Below are 20,499 nucleotides of genomic sequence, written 5' to 3'. Positions count from 1 at the left end.
TCATTTGTTTCAAAGAGTGCATGCATGTGCGTTCTATTTCAAAAGTGCATTTGGCATATACATTTATAAACAGTGCATCCTATTTATGACACTGTCTCCCAAGATGAAAAAAATATATATATATTTTAGTAACAGAACCTGAACATTCATGTATGCAACACGAGAAACTAAATGAAACCATTTTGGCCTGCACATCCCTAATTATTACTGGTATTAGAAGCAGTTGTTTGTCAGAGAGGAAGGATTTCATTGTGAAGCACGCAGCAGTACAAAGATGAAACTGGAACTCTGAATGCCAAGAGCACAAGGGAGGACTGCCAGAGCCGGAGACTGCATTAAAATCACATCTGCTCCTGCATTAGTAATCAAAGCTTTTAACGTCTAGGGGTCCTGAGTGACCAAGCTAGGAAGAGATTGCTTTCTTCCTAAGGAACTTGAAAGCAATTAGTCGTAGATAAATGCAACCTGGAAACAAACTTACTGATCATATTACTGCTGAGTAAAGAGGGAGAGACAGAAATGAAGTAGAGAGAAACATGGAGAATTCCAAATGTGCAAAGCAGGAAAGGAGCAACAAGAAAAATCAAAAGCAGGAGAGAACGCCAAAGATTACAGAGAGGCAGCTAAAAGTATAGCACAGGAGGGATAAGAGGGATAAGAACTAGTTTAAAAAAAAACCAGAGAGTCGGTTTCAATCAGCGGTCTCAAACACGCGACCCACAGGCCGCATGAGGCTCTCCAGGTTTTATTTGCGGCCCGCGGTCTGGAGGCATCATTCTCTTCCTTTTGGAGCAGCAGCCGGCTCGTTCGTTCAAAGCTGCGGGTTGGCGGCTCCTTGCGCTATCCACTCCTGCATCGGAAGCCTCTCTGATGTCACAACATCAGAGAGGCTTCAGACGCAGGCACGAATTTCGCAAGGAGCCGCCACCAGTGGCTTTGAACGAACGAGCTGGCCAGACACGCTGCTGCTCCAGTGGCGTACCAAGGGGGGGGCAGTCCACTGTTCTCCCTAGAATGCGGCTCGCGGCTCGTCTAGAGCAGTGGTGCCCAACTTGCTTCCCTTCCCTTCTCACTGCTTCCATCGGGGATCAGGCCGGCAACGTATTCTTTGATCTCCCTGCTTCTCTTCCCTGCGGGGCCGACCAACTCTCGTGGCCCGATGTCAATTCTGATGTCGAGAGGATGTTCTGGCTAGCCAATCACTGCCTGGCTGCCCGGAACGTCCTTTCCGACATTAGAATTGACATCGGGTGGCGAGAGTTGGTCGGCCCCGTGCAGAAGAGAAGCAGGGAGATCTCGGCCTGTTACTGATAGCGGCAGCGGCAGCAGCCTATTCCGTGGCGGCGGTGGCATGGGGGAGGGCAGGAAGGAAGGAAGAAAGAAAGAAGGAAGGTGGGGTGGGGACAGGGAGACAGAAAAAAAAGCAAAAAATGGGGCACGGAATCAGAGAAAGACAGACATAAAGAAAGAAAAAGTTGGGGGAGGGAATGAGGTCTGGAGGAGAGGAAGCATACAGGAGGCTGAAAGAAGGGAAGAAGTATTGGATGCACAGTCAGAAGAATAAAGTGCAACCAGAGACTGATGAAATTACCAAAGATAGGAAAATGATTTTATTTTAATTTAGTGATTGAAATGTGCCAGTTTTGAGAAAGAAAAGATATTGAACTTTAAATGTGAGTGCTGCAGAAAAAAATAGAGTACTTGGAGGGCCGCAGAAAAAATAGTTAATGGCTTATTAAAGAAATGACAATTTTGCATGAGGTAAAACTCTTTATAGTTTATATATCTTTCCTTTTAACTGTTAAAGGAAAGTTTTATAAACTATAAAGAGTTTTACCTCATGCAAAATTGTCATTTCTTTAATAAGACATTAACTATTTTTTTTGCGGCCCTCCAAGTACCTACAAATCCAAAATGTGGCCCCGCAAAGGGTTTGCGTTTGAGACCACTGGTTTAAATGGTCAGTATTCTCAATAGAGAAGATTAAAAGGTGGGGCTTCTCTGTCAGAAGAAACTCCACAAGAAAACAACAGAAATTATACAAGTGGGGAAGGAACCGTGCACTTCAACCAAGGATAGATCAAATGAGTAAATATTTATTGAAATACTAGTCTTTAAGCCCGTTACATTAACGGGTGCTAGAATAGATGTGTCTGTCTGTCTGTGTTTCTTTATCTCTCTCTCCTTGGCCGCTGTCTGTATCCTTCTGTCTCCCCCCCCAAGCAAAGCTGTCTGCCCCCAGCACACACCTCCCCCCCAAATGTCTCTCCATGGCCCTCTTCTGTCTTACCCCCCAGAGCAAAGCTGTCTGTCCCCAGCACACCTCCCCCCAAAGCAGCCCCCTTTCCCTCTCCCTATCTCTCCATGGCCCCTTCTGTCTCCCCCCAGCACACCCCTCCCCCAAAAGCAGCCCCCTTTCCCTCTCCCGCTGACTCTCTCTCTCCCTGGCCCCCTTTCTCTGCCTGTCTTTCTGTCCCTCTCCCTGCCTCTGTGTCTTTCTTTCTTTCTTTCTGTCTCCCTCCCTCCCGCTGTCTATCTGTCATTTTTCCCCATTTCCCTGTGCAGCAGCATTTCCATCCCACTTCCCTATGCAGCAGCAACAGCATTTCCCTCCTATTCCCCCCCCCCCTTTCCTGTGCAGAAGCAGTAGCGGTATTTCCCTTCCTCTCCAAGTCCCTGTGTAGCAGTAGCAGCATTTTCCCTCACCCCCCTTTCCCTTCTCTTCCCTTACCCTTCCCTGCTCCGTTCGGCCCCTCCCCCAGGCTGAAGCTTTTCACACTATTTATTCAATTTTCTATAGTGTTCTCCCAGGGGAGCTCAGAATGGTATACATGAATTTATTCAGGTACTCAAGCATTTTTCCCTGTCTGTCCCGTTAGGCTCACAATCTATCTAATGATTATTGGGGGGAAATGCATTCCAGAGCTTAACTATTCTCTGAGTTAAAAAATATTTCTTCCTATTCATCGTGCGTCCCTTAATCTTTGTAAATCTTGATGCAGGAAAAAAAAAAATTGATCCACTTGTACCCGTTCTACTCCACTCGAGAGTTTGTAGACTTCAATCAAATCTCCCCTCAGCCGTCTCTTTTCCAGCTCTACCGAGAAGTACAAAGGAAAGAAATCCAGATCTCTTGCACGGTAACAAGCAACACCGTCACCGAACCCACCAGGCTGGCCTGTTTTATTCACATTTTTAAAGAATTTGGAATCTCATAATACAGTATTCTATACTTCTTGTATGAACATGAGAGAATAAGTTAAGCCATGCTGAGTCAAATACAGGTCCACGAAGTCCATCATTGTGTCTCTGGCAGTGGCCAGTCCTGGACAGAAGTATCCAGCAGATCCCATAAAGTAGACCAATTTCTCATCACTCATCTCCTGGACTTAGCCACCAGTAGGCGTCCTAGCATTGAGCACTGGTAATTTAAGCTTGTTGTTGATTGGCTGAAAACTGGCGCGATCAATTATCAAGCCAATTTAAAAATGTTAGAATCTTCACGCAATGTGGTTAAGTGCCACTTATAGAATTAGGCCCTGTGCCCAGCAGCTGCGGGATTCTATCTTTAGGTCCAGGTGCATATGGAAAACTGCAGATGCTACCACTTTCTAAAGAAGGATGGTTTCTTCCACCCCCCCTTCACAAGATCTACCACCTTTTGAAATGTACTTCCAAAGATAACACGAAGAAAAACAGTAATATATACAGGTATAAAGAAAATCAGAACACTCATTACATCAAGGAAATAAAAGCCCCAAGAGGACCAGGCAGGAAAAAGTTACTCAGCTGCCTATCTAGAATTTGTTGCCAGAAAAATGTGGTGAAGTCAATTAGCTTAGCAGGGTTTGGATACTTTCCTAAAAGAGAAGCCTATAGGCCATTATTGGGATCTAGCTAAGTACTTGGGACCTGGTTTGGCCATTTTGAGAAACAGGATACTGGGCTTGATAGACCTTCGCACTGTCCCAGTATGGCAATTCTTATGTTCTTACCTGGGCATATTCAATGGCTCTTACCTGGATAATATCACTGATTATCTCCTCCAGCCATGAAAATGGAAACCGGCTATTTTCGGGTGCTCTGGGGTGGAGGCGAATATTCAGCCCTTAGTCGGTTAAGTTAACTGACCAAATAGCACCACATAAATAGCAGCCCTATCTTGACCACTAGTATGAGCACTAGGAATCAGCTCCACAGAAAAGCAAACTAATGAAGGTCTAAGTGTGGAGGATAGTGTTCTCAGAATACCACTAAAGGGATCATAATGGCTTTCACCCGTAATTTACCCCCCCACACACACACTCCTTACTACTCTATCATAAATAATTTTGTATTACTCTTAAATAGTCAATCTTTTTATTTTTTTGTACTCTTTTAAATTTTTTTGTTGTTTTTTGCCTTTTTGTTTCCTTTAAACCACCCCTTAAATCGTATCGGGACTCAGCTATTTTGCTGCCTCACGTACAGAACTGGAATCAAACTACCGATTATTTTCAGTCATACGAAAAGAGCGATTTTACTTTCCTTTGCCAAAAACGTCAGCAGGGGACGAGAGGCCCAGAATAAGGCAAAGATCATAAGCAAGATAAGTTTTGTATAAATTTTGCATGCATAGACGCTGTTTAACTAGGAGGTTTTTTGAAGCCTATGAGGTTGCTTCCCTTTCTAAACTAAACTAAACTAACTAAACTAAACCTTAGGTTTGTATACCGCATCATCTCCGCAAGCACAGAGCTCGGCACGGTTTACAGAGGTTGAGAGGAAAGGAACTACAAAGATGGATATAGGAGAGGGACTGAGAAGATAGGGAGGGAACAGGGTACTAGAGAACGGGGGGTGATTAGATTTTTGAAAAGAGCCAAGTTTTCAGGTGTTTACGGAAGGATTGGAAGGAGCTAACATTTCTGAGCGGGGACGAGAGGTTGTTCCAGAGTTCTGTGGCTCTAAAGGGGAGGGATGTTCCAAGTTTTCCTGCGCGAGATATACCTTTTGTAGATGGGAAAGATAGTTTCAGTTTTTGGGAGGATCTAGAGGAGAGTGGGTTAGAGGAATTCCAAAGGAGTGGGATAACGGGGGGAAGGATGCCATGTAGAATCTTGAAGGCTAAGCAGGCACATTTATAGAGGACTCTGGAGTATACTGGGAGCCAGTGAAGCTTGGAGAGGAGAGGGGAGACGTGATCAAACTTGCCTTTTGCGAAAATAAGCTTGGCCGCGGCATTCTGAATTAGCTGAAGTCTGTGGAGGTTTTTCTTAGTTAGGCTTATATAGATGGAGTTGCAGTAGTCCAGTCTGGAGAGGATGGTGGATTAAACGAGGATGGCGAAATGAGAATGGTGAAAGCAGGATCTTACTTTCCTCAACATATGGAGGCTAAAGAAGCATTTTTTTTACCAGGGAGTTGAGGTGATCACTGAAGGAGAGGGAGGAGTCTAAGATGAAGCCTAGGACTTTGCTTGAAAACTCAAGCTGGAGAGTGGGGCCGGAAGGTAGTGGGATGGAGGAGGGTAAATGGTCTGAAATAGGGCCAAGCCGAAGTAGTTTTGTTTTGGACTCATTTAGTTTCATTTGTACAGATTGGGCCCAGGATTGGAGGTTCGTAATACATGAGGATATGTTTTCAGTGAGGTTAGAGAGGTTCGAGTCGGTCTCGAGGAGGATGAGGATGTCGTCAGCGTAGGAGTAGAGAGTTTCTAGGGGGGATAGATGAAGGAGTTTCAGAGAGGACATGTAGATGTTGAAAAGGATAGGGGAGAGGGGTGAGCCTTGCGGGACTCCACATTTCGGCTTCCAGGGGGGGGATGAGGTACCGTTTGTGTTAACGGTGTAGGAGCGGAAGCGTAGGAATTTCGAGAACCAATCTAGGACAGTGGAGCTTACGCCTATTTTGGAAAGTTGGAAGATTAGGATGTCGTGGTGAACGACATCGAAGGCTGCGGAGAGGTCGAATTGAAGAAGAACAGCAGATTTGTTGCGCGAATGGAGTTGTTGCACCTTAGAGATTAGTGAGGCCAAGAGGGATTCGGTGCTGAAGTTGGGTCTGAAGCCGAATTGGTGGGGTAGGAGGATAGAGAATCTTTCTAGGTAGGAAGAGAGTTGGGTGGATATGATGGATTCTAATAGCTTGGTTAGGAGAGGGATATTTGCTATAGGACGGTAATTTGATGGAATGGAGGGATCAAGGTCGGCCTTTTTCAGTAGAGGGGACAATGAAATGTGTCCCATGTCGGGGGAGAAAAGGCCTGATGTTAGGGCAGAGTTAATAAGTTCAGTGAAAGAAGCGATGGCCTGTGTAGGGATATTCTTGAATAAGTAGGAGGGGAAAGGGTCCAAAGAGCAGTTACAAGTTTTTAGTTTGAGGCAGAGTTTGGAGACTTGCGGTTCAAAGACAAGCTCGAAGGAGGGCCAGGATCTGTCGGCAGGAATGGGAGTGGATACAAGTGAGGTAGGGTTGAGATCAATAGAGGTCAAGGAATTATAGGAGACTGTGGGGGGGAAGGAGCATCTTAGGGTGGTAACCTTTTCATTAAAGAAAATTGCAAGGGCATCGGCTGATAGAGATGGTGGGAGCAAAGATAGGTCATTTTTTTTTGTAGTTAGAGAGCGCCAGATGTTGAACAGCGCACTGGTCTGGTTGTTGGATCTAGAAATCTTATCTCCGAATAAGTTTTTCCTGGCTTTTTTTAATGTTGAATTGTAAAATTTAATATTAGCTCTCCAGGTCTGTCTATCAGAGGGGGATTTAGATTTTTTCCATTTGCGCTCCAGAGCGCGACATTTCTGTTTCAATTCTCTGTGGAGAGGTAGGTACCAGGGGGCCTTTCGGGGGTAGGAGATGGTTTTGGTGGTTAATGGGGCAAGGGAGTGGTAGGTGGACTCGGAGAGGGCGGTCCAGTTGTGCCAGTGTGATTCGGGGTCTGTAGGTCTAGGGTTTGAGGAGAGTTTGTTGAGGAATTTGGACCAGAATAGATTGCTCGAGGTTTTTTTGCGGAAGGTTATGGAATGAGAGGAGTGGGGTGGGGAGTGAAGATGTGACATGAAGATGGGGAGGCAGGTAGTCCCTAAGAAGTGGTCAGACCAAGGGACTTGTTCCCAGCGAGTGTCGTCGGTTGAGGTTTTGAAAGCGGTAAGATCAATGAAAGTGGTAAAGTCTAGAGTATGCCCTTTTTCGTGGATTGGGGATGGGGTGGGTGAGGGAAAGCCTAGAGAGGTAAGGAAGTTGTTGAATTCGGATGTATCATTGTTATTGGTGTCGTTGAGGTGGAGATTGATATCACCAACGATTAGAAGTCTTTGGAATTTAAGGAAGGCAGTTTTTATAGTCTCATAGACGAGATTGGAAGATTTGGTCCAAGGGATGGGTGGTCGGTATAATAACAGGATGCCCAATGGGTGGGCGCGGAGTTCGTCATTAACTGAGGCAAGCAGATATTCTAGGGAGGCATGGGTGCCCGTCTCAAGGAGCTGGACGTCGAAGAAAGATTTGGAGAGGAGTGCAAGACCACCACCTTTTCGATTGGGTCTGGGGGAAAAGAGGCCTTGGTAACCATGGGGGAGGAGTTCGTTTTGTGTGAATTGATCGTCTTTGGCGATCCATGATTCTGTGATGCACAGGAAACCAGGGTTGAGCTCATCTAGAAGGTCTTTCAGGATTTGGGTCTTATTGCATGCGGATCTGGCATTGCAGTAAAGTGTCGGGACTGGGGTGAGAGAGTCCGGGACAGTGTTGGGAAGATTGGCAGGGGGTAGGGGCTTCAGAGAATCTTGGTTGACTTTTCGGGGGTTTTTCTTGGGAGGGGAGTTTCTGGTGCGTATCAGTGTGGGGATTCTGAGTCCGGGGCAGATGGTATTGGTGTTAGCGGGGTCGAGTAGGTTGGGGGAGGGAGGTTTAGACAGAGGGAAGGATAGAGAGGTGAGCAGAGTAGGAGGAGAAGGATCCAGAAGGATGGGTTCATGGTGGGGTGTTTGGTGTGAGAGAGTCTGCAGCGAGGGGGGATAGAGTTGGTTAAGGAAGGAGCAGGGGAAATTTAAGTCGAGCTGGCTAAGAGCAGGGGCAAGTAGGGGGGAGAGCCTTATTTTTTATTTTTTTTTTTAGAACTAAGGGGGGCTATATCAGTGGGGACAATTGGCGTCTAAGCGCTTTCCATGTGGTGCCTAGAGCGGAGAGACTTGGGTCAATAAATGGGTAACGAGGGAGAATTGCACAGTTAAGGTATGTGTGTAGCCCAGGATGTGCTAGGGGAAATGGGGCAACCGAGAAAGTGAGAGACTGGTAAGAAACCTTTGGCTGAGGGTACAGTTTGGTGCTGAACTAGGCAAAAGCAGAGAAAAGTGTAGCATCTAAACAGGGGCCAAGACAATAGTAAAATAAGGTACAATTTGGTGCTGAACTAAGCAAAAACAGAGAAAAGTTTAGCATCTAAACAGGAGCAGGCAGTAATAAAATATGGGCTGAAGTAGAGCTGGCTCGCAGAGTCAGCAGGGCAGGGCAAAACCTCCTGCTCGAATGGCGTCGGGTGGAGGAAGGAGGAACACGATGGAAGAAGCTTCCTCCTTCCTCTGCCTTGGAGGCGTTGGAGCGGAAAGAAAAAGCTTTCTGCGGCCCGCAATGGGCTGAAGAGAGGCCGGGTCACGCTGGCCTTGTGCAGCCCTCGGATGGGCTGAAGTAGAGCTGGCTCGCAAGGTCAGTAGGGCAGGGCAAATCCTCCTGCTCGAATGGCGTCGGGTGGAGGAAGGAGGAACACGATGGAAGAAGCTTCCTCCTTCCTCTGCCTTGGAGGTGTTGGAGCGGAAAGAAAAAGCTTTCGGCGGCCCGCAGTGGGCTGAAGAGAGGCCGGGTCACGCTGGCCTTGTGCAGCCCTCGGATGGGCTGAAGTAGAGCTGGCTCGCAAAGTCAGTAGGGCAGGGCAAATCCTCCTGCTCGAATGGCGTCGGGTGGAGGAAGGAGGAACACAATGGAAGAAGCTTCCTCCTTCCTCTGCCTTGGAGGCGTTGGAGCGGAAAGAAAAAGCTTTCGGCGGCCCGCAGTGGGCTGAAGAGAGGCCGGGTCACGCTGGCCTTGTGCAGCCCTCGGATGGGCTGAAGTAGAGCTGGCTCGCAAGGTCAGTAGGGCAGGGCAAATCCTCCTGCTCGAATGGCGTCGGGTGGAGGAAGGAGGAACACGATGGAGGAAGCCTAGCATAGCCTCCATAAGTTATGCACTGGCTGCATATGGTTTACCATAATCCAGGGGTGTCGAAGTCCCTCCTCGAGGGCCGCAATCCAGTCGGGTTTTCAGGATTTCCCCAATGAATAGGCATGAGATCTATTTGCAAGCACTGCTTTCATTGTATGCTAATAGATCTCATGCCTATTCATTGGGGAAATCCTGAAAACCCGACTGGATTGCGGCCCTCGAGGAGGGACTTTGACACCTCTGCCTTAATCAGTGAGAGGACTGAAATTTGGCTCTTAGTTTTATGCTGCCCATCCATACATACCTGGAAATTTAATGCCAGCGCCCAGTCATGGTCCAGCAATGTATATCCAGGCATAAAGCTGGCAGCAGCAAAAAAATTGCTGACCTCCACCAACTGAACATTTGCTCCAAAGTGAAAAATAAAACCTTCTCAAAACCCTTACAATCTCTATCCCAGGGGTCTCCAAAGTCCCTCCTCGAGGGCCGAATCCAGTCAGGTTTTCAGGATTTCCCCAATGAATATGCATGAGGTCTATGTGCACGCACTGCTTTCAATGCATATTCATTGGGGAAATCCCGAAAACCTGACTGGATTTGGCCCTCGAGGAGGGGCTTTGGAGACCCCTGCTCTATCCTATACTGACTCCTAATTGCACCTCATCTTTTTAATTAAACAATATCTAACTATAGACTGACAGAAACTTCTCCAAAGGCAAAGGATAAAATATATACAGAACCAGAGTTCTTCAAAACGTTTTTGCGCTTTCATATTTTCACGGAAAATGAGGCTGGGGAAGTGGTAAGAGGGCGTGTCATAGAATGTCATGTGACTAGTCAGTCAGGTGAGCCGGCTTACCTTGCAGGTACTGATGTAATTTGCTTTTAAGATATTTAGGGGGAAATTCTATAACCTGCACCTAAGGCCCCTCCTACAGGCCAATCAGGGCCTGAGGCCCCTCCAAGTGAATCCCAGGATGCAGCGGTAAGGGGAAGCACCGCCATTTTGAAGAGACAGGCCTGCCAGCAGGAGGGAGTGGGCATCCTTCCCCCCTCCCATACTGGTCTTCCAGTAAAGGTATGGGAGGGGGGGTGACATGAGGGTGTTGTTCAGGCAGCAGGGAGTGGGCATCCCACCTGCTGATTTTAGGGGTGTGTAAGGGGGGGGTGTCTCAAGGCTGGAGGAAGCTGGCATCCCTCCTGCCGATTTCGAGTGTGAGAGGGATCGTTCAGGCAGGAGGGAGTGAACATCCTTCTTGTCAATTGGGAGAAGTCTTCTGCCTGCTGCAGCTGACCGAGCTGTTCTCAGCAGGGGAATTTCCCCTGATCAGCTGAGCCGGCAGGAATCCCTGAAGCCACGATTTCAAGGAGTCCTGCCGGCTCTGTTGATCGGGGTATATTTCCCCTGACGCAATCAACTAATGGCAAGCTGTGGTCTGGTGTCAGGATCCCCAGCAAAAAAAGGCAGTCGAAATGTAGGCCAGGCTCATATTTCAGCCGCCTATCTTTGCGTGAAACAGTCAGGCATGATTCTGTAACCGGTGCTGTCACGCAATTGACACGTGTTTAGGGCCTGATCCTGGAAACGGTGCCTGCTGCAGTAGGCGCTTGCAAAATGAGCACCTACCGCATATCAATCATCTATTTTCTTCTACGGATGTCTTAAATGTAGGCCAATACCATTGATAGTTCAATCGCACCAAAAGTATTATTTTAAGTGCCTATGGGGTGTCGGTATACCCTCCGAGCAACATAGCTCATAAAGGGTTAATTCTTCATTTTTTTTCCCCCAGAGAGCACAATTATTATATTCTCTCATACATTATATGTTTTTTCTTTTATTTTCCGTAGTTTTCAATAAATAATTATTTTGCAATAAATAGTTTCATTCAAATAGTTTAGTTTGTTCACTTAACTTAACTTTCCAGCCATTTCTGACAGTCCCCTCAGCCAACGCGTTTTGCTCACTTTTTCAAGGCAGTGGGGGAACTATTTTATTTCATTTCATTTCATATTACTCATACAGACGTCGGCTGAAAACTACGGAAAATAAAAGAAAAAACATATAATGTATGAGAGAATATAATAATTGTGCTCTCTGGGGGGAAAAATGAAGAATTAACCCTTTATGAGCTATGTTGCTCGGAGGGTATACCGACACCCCATAGGCACTTAAAATAATACTTTTGGTGCGACTGAACTATCAGTGGTATTGGTTAAAGCAAAATTTATCAAAATAAGAACGTTGTATTAAATGTAGGCCAGCACTTTACAGACCAACATTTAAGGCTTGCGCCTACAAGAAGCTCCTAGGCACGCCTAAGGACGCCTAAGGCCACTTCCAGCATAATCCTTGCCTACGCCAGCCTTAGGTATCTGTAGGTGCACCTAGATGTCTCTGTATGTGCGTGAACAACACCTACATTGTAGGTGTCCTTTGCCCCCTCAGTTGTTTTTTTCAAATGTGCATCCGGATTGATCCGTTAGATGGCAGTTGGATGCTTACCACCACCTAAAATCGGGATGCTGTTTTAGAATCAGGTCCTTAACGTACAGCACTGCGTGCGTCTGGTAGCACTATAGAATTATATTTGTTTATGTTTAAAATTTTTGCTATGCACTGTTAATATTTGAAAATTAATAAAGATTTTTAAAAAAGAGAAATAATCAATAGTAGTACTAGTAGTGATAGATATGTACATTAGCTCCAGGACTGGCGTAAAAGTCCGCACCTGCCACCTGCGCTATTATTCTGCATAGACGAGTAGGCACCTACAAGGTTTATAAAATAGCCTTAACATAAGTGCCTTAAGGCAGTGGTTCCCAACCCTGTCCTGGAGGACCACCAGGCCAATCGGGTTTTCAAGCTAGCCCTAATGAATATGCATGAGAGAGATTTGCATATAATGGAAGTGAGAGGCATGCAAATCTGCCCCATGCATATTTATTAGGGCTAGCTTGAAAACCCGATTGGCCTGGTGGTCCTCCAGGACAGGGTTGGGAACCACTGCCTTAAGGGGTGCTTTACCTAGGCCAGGGGTGTCAAAGTCCCTCCTTGAGGGCCACAATCCAGTCGGGTTTTCCTCAATGAATATGCATGAGATCTATTAGCATACAATGAAAGCAGTGCATGCAAATAGATCTCATGCATATTCATTGGGGAAATCCTGAAAACCCGACTGGATTGTGGACCTCGAGGAGGAACTTTGACACCCCTGACCTAGGCACTCTTTTATAAAAATTACTTACACAGTGATGAAACTTAGCCACTAGAAAGAGATTTTATTCATTAATAAGTCACTATTCAGCCAACGGCCATCAGCGTTTCTTCATGTCCACTCTCTGGACTGTGCTCTGGCGGTCAGAGCCCTGTCCAGCCCACTTAGCATGGTTTAAACAAACAGGAGCCTCTCCTACTTGCTAAAACCATGCTATCAACCCTTTAATTTAGGCCAGCTCGAAAGCTACAGTCACGGTGAATGGTGAGAGCTTTCGGGAGATTTAGTGAATCCCCAGCTCTACAGCCCTGCTTTTTAATATTTTTTTTGTTTACTTTTCGCTTGATGCAATTTGATTTGTTGATTCTCCAAATCCCCTGAAGGCCCTGACAGTACTGATCTGAATTTGATTGGCTGAGCACCATCTGCCTTTTGCCTGCTCAACCAATAAAATTCAGAGCAGTGCCCTTAGGGCCTTTAGGGGGGTGGGATGAATCTCCTGAAGGCCCTGACCTAATGCCACTGAGAATAGTGGTAGTAGGGTCAGCAGCCAATATGTATAATAAGCACCACTGACCATTTGTCTATCAAAACCAAGCAATACCCTTGTGGAGGGTCTTTATTTAGTTCCAGCATGATATACTGCACGGGTCCATTGAGGCTACGGAGCAGGTTACAGCAGGGGTCTCAAAGTCCCTCCTTGAAGGCCGGAATCAAGTCGGGTTTTCAGGATTTCCCCAGTGAATATGCATGAGATCTATGTGCATGCACTGCTTTCAATGCATATTCGTTGGGGAAATCCTGAAAACCCGACTGGATTGTGGCCCTCAAGGAGGGACTTTGAGATCCCTGGGTTACAGTGTTTAAACAGAGTCATGGGGGATGAGGAGGAGAAGACAAAAGGGAGGGTGATAACTAAGATCCGAAGCTTCAGAGAACAGGTGGGCCAGCATTTAAACTGAAATGCTAGCTGTCACCTCTGACTATTAATCCCCCATCTCAATGGAGAGAAGCAGCAGCATGCGAGCTGACAGAAACATGGCATTCAAAACAGCAGCCGCCTCCAGGGACATCCCTGTACAGTAGGCCCAGGGAACACAGGAGCACATGCTCCGAGAGGCCTGCATGCCTGATGAGAGTAACTTACAAAGGAATTTCTGCACGGAGAGCTGGTTTTATGCATGAAAAATAAATGCCAGTTAGAAGACAGCACGGTGCGCGTGCCGACAAGATCGTGCCCACTTATATGTCCACCGCTACAAGGCATTCCTGAGGCAGAGTCTGGGTGGTGCGGAGAGTATACACAGCATGAGTATACACAGTACACACACACACCCCAATTTCAGAGCAGGTTTAAATCTGTGCATTGGAGTTGATGCATTAATGGGGCTGGATGTGGGCATCTAATCTAATCTAATCCTTAGGTTTGTATACCGCATCATCTCCACGTTCGTAGAGCTCGGTGCGGTTTACAGTAGAAGAAATAGGAAGGAACTACAAACAGAGGTTAGAGGTAGAAGTGTGAAGAAAATGTAAAGGACTTGGGATGCCAAGATGAAAGAGTTTCCTTGATTCCTAATTTGGAGAGAGAATTACATTTTTTGAGAAAAGCCAGGTTTTCAGATGCATCTATTTTATAAAAGTCGGTAGGGATTTTCAGCATAAGCATACTCTTGAAGATTAACCTCCTACGTGGGCTTCTAGACCCAATAATGTGCAGTATCTCTGCCCATCACTAAGAATGCCGTGCAGGGTTGACCATGGGTAGTAAATTTACGAAACATTCAGTCAAAGGAAATTAAAAAAAAAAAAAATGGCGTCTGTAAAAAGAATGTTATGCGCACTGGATCTCTGCCTCTAGCGCCATGAATTTATCCACTCGGAAGCTGAGTTACAAGTGCCTAAAAGGGTGAATCTTGGCATAGCAAGTCCAGTTGTGAATAAACTGAAATGTACATCCAGAGAAAAGGAAGATTGCCATTAAAAATCTGGCAGCCTGTCTTCTTTATTTTCAAGGATGAGTGTATTAGGTCTTTCCTACTACGATTTATGGCATTCTTTTCTAAAATTGGGTACACTTTTTAAATGTTTTTATTTCTTCATTTATAAGTTTTTCAAGTTACATATCAAGTATTCACTTGTACAGAAAGTGGGTTAGTCAGGATATAACTTTCATTGGAAACATAAATCACATTACAACTTAACATGATTTTATAACAAAGAAAAAATATACGGCTAACTCAACTCAAGTCCGCAAACTACAATTCCAAGATTACATTAAAGCGAGCAAAAAAAAATATGAATCTATATAGCAAGATAGACTACAGACAGAGCTGAGATAGGAGCACATTATAAAAACTATAGAGCAGTCGAGAGAGGGCCTTTTTAAATGTTTGTATTGCAAAAACCATCTTGATCTGTTGAGGCCGGGCAATTTATCAAATTTTAAATAAAAGATAAAGGATAGAACCCATTTTCATGAAGGAGAAGTGGCTTCAGGGGATGAATGTGCACACGGGTTGCCCTAGTTCTTGTCGACGTGGAAAGAACGAGCAGGAGGCATTACCCTGTTCTTACATCACCCTGACTCTGGAGCATGGCTCTTGCTGCAGCTACAGAGGGAGGATAAATGCTGTCTGTTTGGACCCATTCAGAGCAGGGTCTTTACTCTACAGGCACTATGAGGTAAAGAAATCTGGACTGAATTGTCAAACAAGGGGAGGGGTTTCCCACTCATATTGTATATTTCACCCCTCAACACCACACGTGGCCTACATAGAGGGGAAGGGGTAAAACGCGGATCTCACGGACCTGACGGACCTCGCGGATCTAAACCCGTACGGCCTTAAAAATCTGAGGTCCGTGTCGGTTCATGTCCCTGCCGCTTGTAGTTTCTGTCGCTGACAGATCTTGATTGAGATTTGAGCGCTGACGGATCCGTCTCAGCATAGGGAGGGAAAAGTGTTAGGATCCGTCAGCGCTAAAAATCTCTTCGAGGTCTGTCAGAGCCAGAGACTAGTGCTGGAGCGGCAGAGCAGAAGCCAAGAGGGCGGGGAAAAGAAGTCTCCAAACTCCAGCACTAGTCTCTGGCTCTGACAGACCTGGAAGAGATTTTAGCGCTGACGGATCCTAACACTTTTCCCTCCCTATGCTGAGACGGATCCGTCAGTGCTCAAATCTCAATCAAAGTCTGTCAGCGACAGAAACTACAAGCGGCAGGGACACGGACCTCAGATTTTTAAGGCCGTACGGGTTTAGATCCGTGAGATCCGTCAAGTCCGTAAGGTTCGCGTTTTACCCCTTCCCTACATAGAGACAGAATACGCACACATACTGCATTCTCTCCCACATATATGGTACAATCACAATTATATATTATGCTTACACATAGTTTAATGACGGTATAAAATAAACAGTAGGAGGACTCTATTCCAGTGGTACCCAACCCTGTCCTGGAGGACTACCAGGCCAGTCGGGTTTTCAGGATAGCCCTAATGAATATGCATGGAGCAGATTTGCATGCCTGGAACCTCCATTATATGCTGATCTCTCTCATGCATATTCATTAGGGTTATCCTGAAAACCCGACTGGCCTGGTGGTCCTCCAGGACAGGGTTGGGAAGCACTGCTCTTTTCAATTTCACCTTTAAAGAGAAGGGGGCTAACTGAGAGGATGTTCTAAGACAGGGCTGGGCAACTCCGGTCCTCGAGGGCCAGAATCCAGTCGGGTTTTCAGGATTTCCCCTATGAATATGCATGAGATCTATTTGCATGCACTGCTTTCAATGCATATTCATAGGGGAAATCCTGAAAACACGACTGGATTCCGGCCCTCGAAGACCGGATTTGCCCACCCCCCTGTTCTAAGACTTAGGTTGTGATATTACTGAGAATCCCCCCCCCCCCCGAGTCCTGGGTAATTAATGCTGATGTACTGTAGCTCATCTTCCCTGGGTCAGAAGAACCTGTGTTTGTTCTTTTAGTTAGCTAGGGGTGTCAAAGTCCCTCATTAAGGTCCGCAATCCCATCAGGTTTTCAGGATTTCCCCAATGAATATGCATGAGATCTATTAGCATACAATGAAAGCAGTGCATGCAAATAGATCTCATGCAAATTCATTGGGGAAATCCTGAAAACCCGACTGGATTGCGGCCCTCGAGGAGGGACTGTGACACCTGTGAGTTAGACTATAACAGGAGTGGGCAACCGTTATACACAGAGGGTCACATGAATGTCAATACCATCTCTAGTGAGTCACATAACTCTTCTCTCCCCCCCCAACTCCCCCCAGTGTCCACAATTTATCTAATTCCTTCCCCCTCCTTCCCCACCCCATAGTCCCCCCTTCAGCATCTTTGTCCTTTCCTCTCCCCTCCCCCCCCCCCACTCCTGTGTCTGTCATTTCTCTCCTTCCATACCTCATTCCAGTATCTCTTGTCTTCCATCCACTTTCCCTTCCTTACCTTCCACCCACCAGAGCAATGAATCAACAGTCAGCATAAGAGGCATTGCACGGCCAGCCAGCATGGAATCTTGTGCATCTGTACATGCTCAGGGTCTGCCAGCTCCTTGACCCTACAAACTTTATGTTTCAGAGAAGGTAGAAGCTGGTAGGCCTTGAGAGTGTGTAGATGCTCCAGGCCTTGTGACAGCTAGCTGTGCAATGTCTCATGCTGACTGTAGTTTTGCTACCCGGGGGAGGGGGGGGGGGTGGAGGGGGGAGGTGGAAGAAGGAATTAAAAACAGGCAGGGAAGCCAAATTTGGGAGGTGCTATGGCATCGGTGGCTCCCCCTCTCTCTATTCCCATGATCTCAATTCAGTTGTGAGTTGCATGCAGCCCACGGGCCATATGTTACCCCCCTCTCCTGGATTTCAGTGTAGCAAGATTTCACACACAAGGCAGGGTCTCCAGGCTAAAGGAGTTGTCTGTCTGTCCCAGGCTCTCCTCCCAGGCTTTGCTTAGCACCCACAGTTACACCAGCTTTCATTTGACTTGCTTGACTGTTGATCTCCTAAGCTACCTGGTCCCTACTCAGCCCTTATATTAAAGGAAGTTTGGATGAAGGACTGAATGCAACAGGCCACTTCAGGCATTTATATTGGTGGATGCAAGTTTCCCCACAGAAAGCTGTGAGTGAGCTGGTTTTAAAATGACAATGGCAATAATTTCACAACAGTGGAACTGTACAAGCCCCTTGTCGGACCTCATTAAGATTATGGGGTGCATTTCTGGAGACTGCACCTTCGCAAGAATATATGAGGGAGGGCTGGAAAGTTCTCGGCCCAACCGACCAACCTCCTAAATTCTGAGCGTTATTTTGGCCACTGTCGCTGAAAAGAGTGCTACATATCTTATGTCGTGACGTGCCAATTCGCAGAAATGAAATTCTCTGTTTTTTGACATTGTTTCAGATCATTGGTTGAACCATGTCTTCTTGGTCGGGCTGAGAACTTTTCGTATACAGGATGGCATCAGTCCAGAGAGCAGCTACTAAAAGGGATTGGTGGCCCTCACCATAAAGAATATGGGGACAGATTTAAAGATCTCAATCTGAACACTTTGGAAGAGAAGCAGGGGGGGGGGGGAGGGGGTGGAACGATGACACAGGACAGAAACATTTAAATAGTTCTCTGGCAGAAAGGTACAGGAGACCAGTCTGTTTAAATTGAAAGGAAGCTCTGGCGTGAGAGGGCATGGGATGAAGGTAAAAAGGGATAGATATGGGAGCAACCTACAGAAATATTTATTTATGGAAAAGGTGATCGATAAGTTGCAGTTGTTGGAGATGAGTGTAACTGAATTCACAAAGGCAAGAGGCGGGCGCAGAGGGTTTGCGAGGAAGAGAAGGGAGTTGCGGAGCTTGGCAGCTGGTGTGGATGGGCAGACTGGCAAGGCAGCATGGTCTTTATCCGCCCTCGTTCTCTCTGTTTCTATGATCCAGTAACACCCCCTTCCTCGTCTGCCCTTTAGAATTGAAGGGCGCCCCTTCCTCCTCGACTGATCTCTTTTCTCTCCTCAGAGATGTGTCTCTTCTCTCTCCCCTTTGACAGCAGCCTGTCTCTCGGTGACCACAGTGTCTGTCACAAGAATGAGGAGACAATGTTATTCTAGAAGAGAGAAGAGACAGCGTCTGCAGTTTTTTTTTAGATCTCTCTTCCCGGGCCAGGTCTGCTTCTTCTCTCTATTATATATCACAAATTTTGTTTATATATATATATATATATATATATATATATATATATATATATATATATATATATATAAAGTGCAACCTAGTGCCTGCCAGTAAATAAATAGAAAAATATGTTTTTCTTCTAAAACTAGAGTCAATAGCTGGCTGAACTCTTCGTTAGTCCCGTTGGTTGATTTTACTTTTTTAATCTTATTTTTCAGCTGTATTTTAATTCGTTGCTTTTATCATCTACTCCATTCTTCTTCCAATTCATAATGTAATGAAAAGAAATATTTCTCTTGCCTAGCAGAAACACCTCTCTGTTGCCTCAGCAAAGCCCAGCTCAGGGCCACCATCAGACGCTGTAGGGCCTGGGCGCGATCTATTCTTCCCCCCCCCTTATCTACCCGCAATCGCGGCTAATCTAAAGCTCGACTTAAATTCTTAAGCTCGCCTTTTATTTGACTTGCACACCGTCTGCTAGAAAGGATCCCCTACCCCCCTTCCTCAGCTATTTTAAGACTTGCTGCAAGGTGAAACTTGAGGCTCCCCTCCCCCCCCCCCCCAGCACAACATTGGGCCCTGGCAGTGCCAGGGGGTTCTCCACTCACCCCACCCCCCACCCCGCACTCACCTGCTTCGTTCTCCAAGGTCCGAGGGGGCTCCTGCTGCAGTTCCCCCTCCTCATCGGCCGAGACTCCCGGCATCCTCCCGCAGCCGCCCTGGCACCTCGGATGCAGAGACAAAGAGCGAATAAACACTGCAATACACAGCGAAGGGGGAGGGGGGCTTGTAAGTCAGATCCCCTCAAGAGGAGGGCCTTGCGCGGGTCCTAGGGAGACAGAACAGTGGGTAGGTGGGAGCAGACTGGGCTCTGCATCCCCCCCACCCTGCTCTGCCAGCTGGCCGGGGCGGCGTGTCCCTTAAGCTCCACCGGCTGAAGAGAAGAGGGTTAAGGCTGCTGGAAGAGCTTTCTCATGCTAGATGATGTCAGAATGGTTAGTTGGTGAGGTTTTTTTTTTTTCCTTGTGCAAAATGTAGGGTGTGTGCCAGGCACTGCAGAGAGAGAGAGAGAGAGGCTTGTGTGCGTGTGAAAATTGTGCAATCCGTTTAGTCAGCGCTGCAGAATAAGGCGGCCCCTGTCTCTGACATAATTGCATCAGCCGTTAAAGCTGCAGGATCCTACTTTTTTTTTTTTTTTTGGGGGGGGGGGGTTCTCTTTACGTTGGAAAGAATGACACTAAAGCTGCCTTAGGGCCAAATCGAAAATGCCTCTTGGCCGTCTAGTTGGGTTCGACCCAGTTTGTAAGCAGCTTCTGGCCTTGGCCTTTGCGCTGTGAGGGAACTGTCCTCGGTGCTGAAAAGCAGCCGCAGTCCGACGCCACACAAGCAGGCAGGATGGAAACTTCTGAGCGCAGACCCGTAGCAGTAGATTCTTTGCCACTATGACTTGCTATCGTTTTCTCGAGCAGGATTTTTTAATTGTTCCACGTAACTTAAGAAATGTGGTTTAACAAACAAGGTACTTATAAGCAGGAGACCCGGGGGGGGGGGGGTTCTTTATGCTGGGAATGCTTCCCTAATGGTATGTTGAGATGGCTTTCCGAGCAATCCGCCTCTTCTGCTGCTCATTTTCACGAAGGCTGTTGGGAAAAGTGTGGGTTTCCGTTTAGGGGTTGTTGTTTTTTTCTGGTAGAGAGTGCTATGGTAGAATGTTATGGCTCCTGAACCCAGTCGCTCATCCCTATTTTCACATAGTTGGGGAATTCAATCTGCTCAGCCTTCAGAAACACAGATGGCTTGGAGGCTGTTCCAGGGGACACCGTGTAAAGCTGTCCTTCCCTCCTCAAGAAAACGGCACCAAAATATAAGGGACTTTTTTTTGCGTGTGTGTTTTTTAAGGGGAAAGCAAGAATAATGCAGAAAAATC

At 46.6% G+C, this 20,499-nt stretch overlaps 1 protein-coding gene across 2 annotated transcripts in view; it reads right to left on the bottom strand.

Moving 5' to 3' along the window:
- Nucleotides 1-19,586, bottom strand: part of LOC117354415 — a 122,456-nt gene extending 102,870 nt beyond the window's left edge. For both annotated transcript variants that reach the window (XM_033931905.1, XM_033931906.1), the window contains exon 1: nt 19,204-19,586. In XM_033931905.1, the coding sequence (XP_033787796.1) occupies nt 19,204-19,276 (73 nt within the window). In that variant the 5' untranslated portion in view covers nt 19,277-19,586. The remainder of the gene's footprint in view (nt 1-19,203) is intronic.
- Nucleotides 19,587-20,499: the final 913 nt, after the last annotated feature.

The sequence above is a fragment of the Geotrypetes seraphini genome, chromosome 2 (genome assembly GCF_902459505.1).
Source record: "Geotrypetes seraphini chromosome 2, aGeoSer1.1, whole genome shotgun sequence".
In the NCBI taxonomy this organism is placed as follows: domain Eukaryota; kingdom Metazoa; phylum Chordata; class Amphibia; order Gymnophiona; family Dermophiidae; genus Geotrypetes; species Geotrypetes seraphini.
Note: the sequence above shows the minus strand (reverse complement) of the source record. Positions and strands in the feature narration are given on the sequence as shown.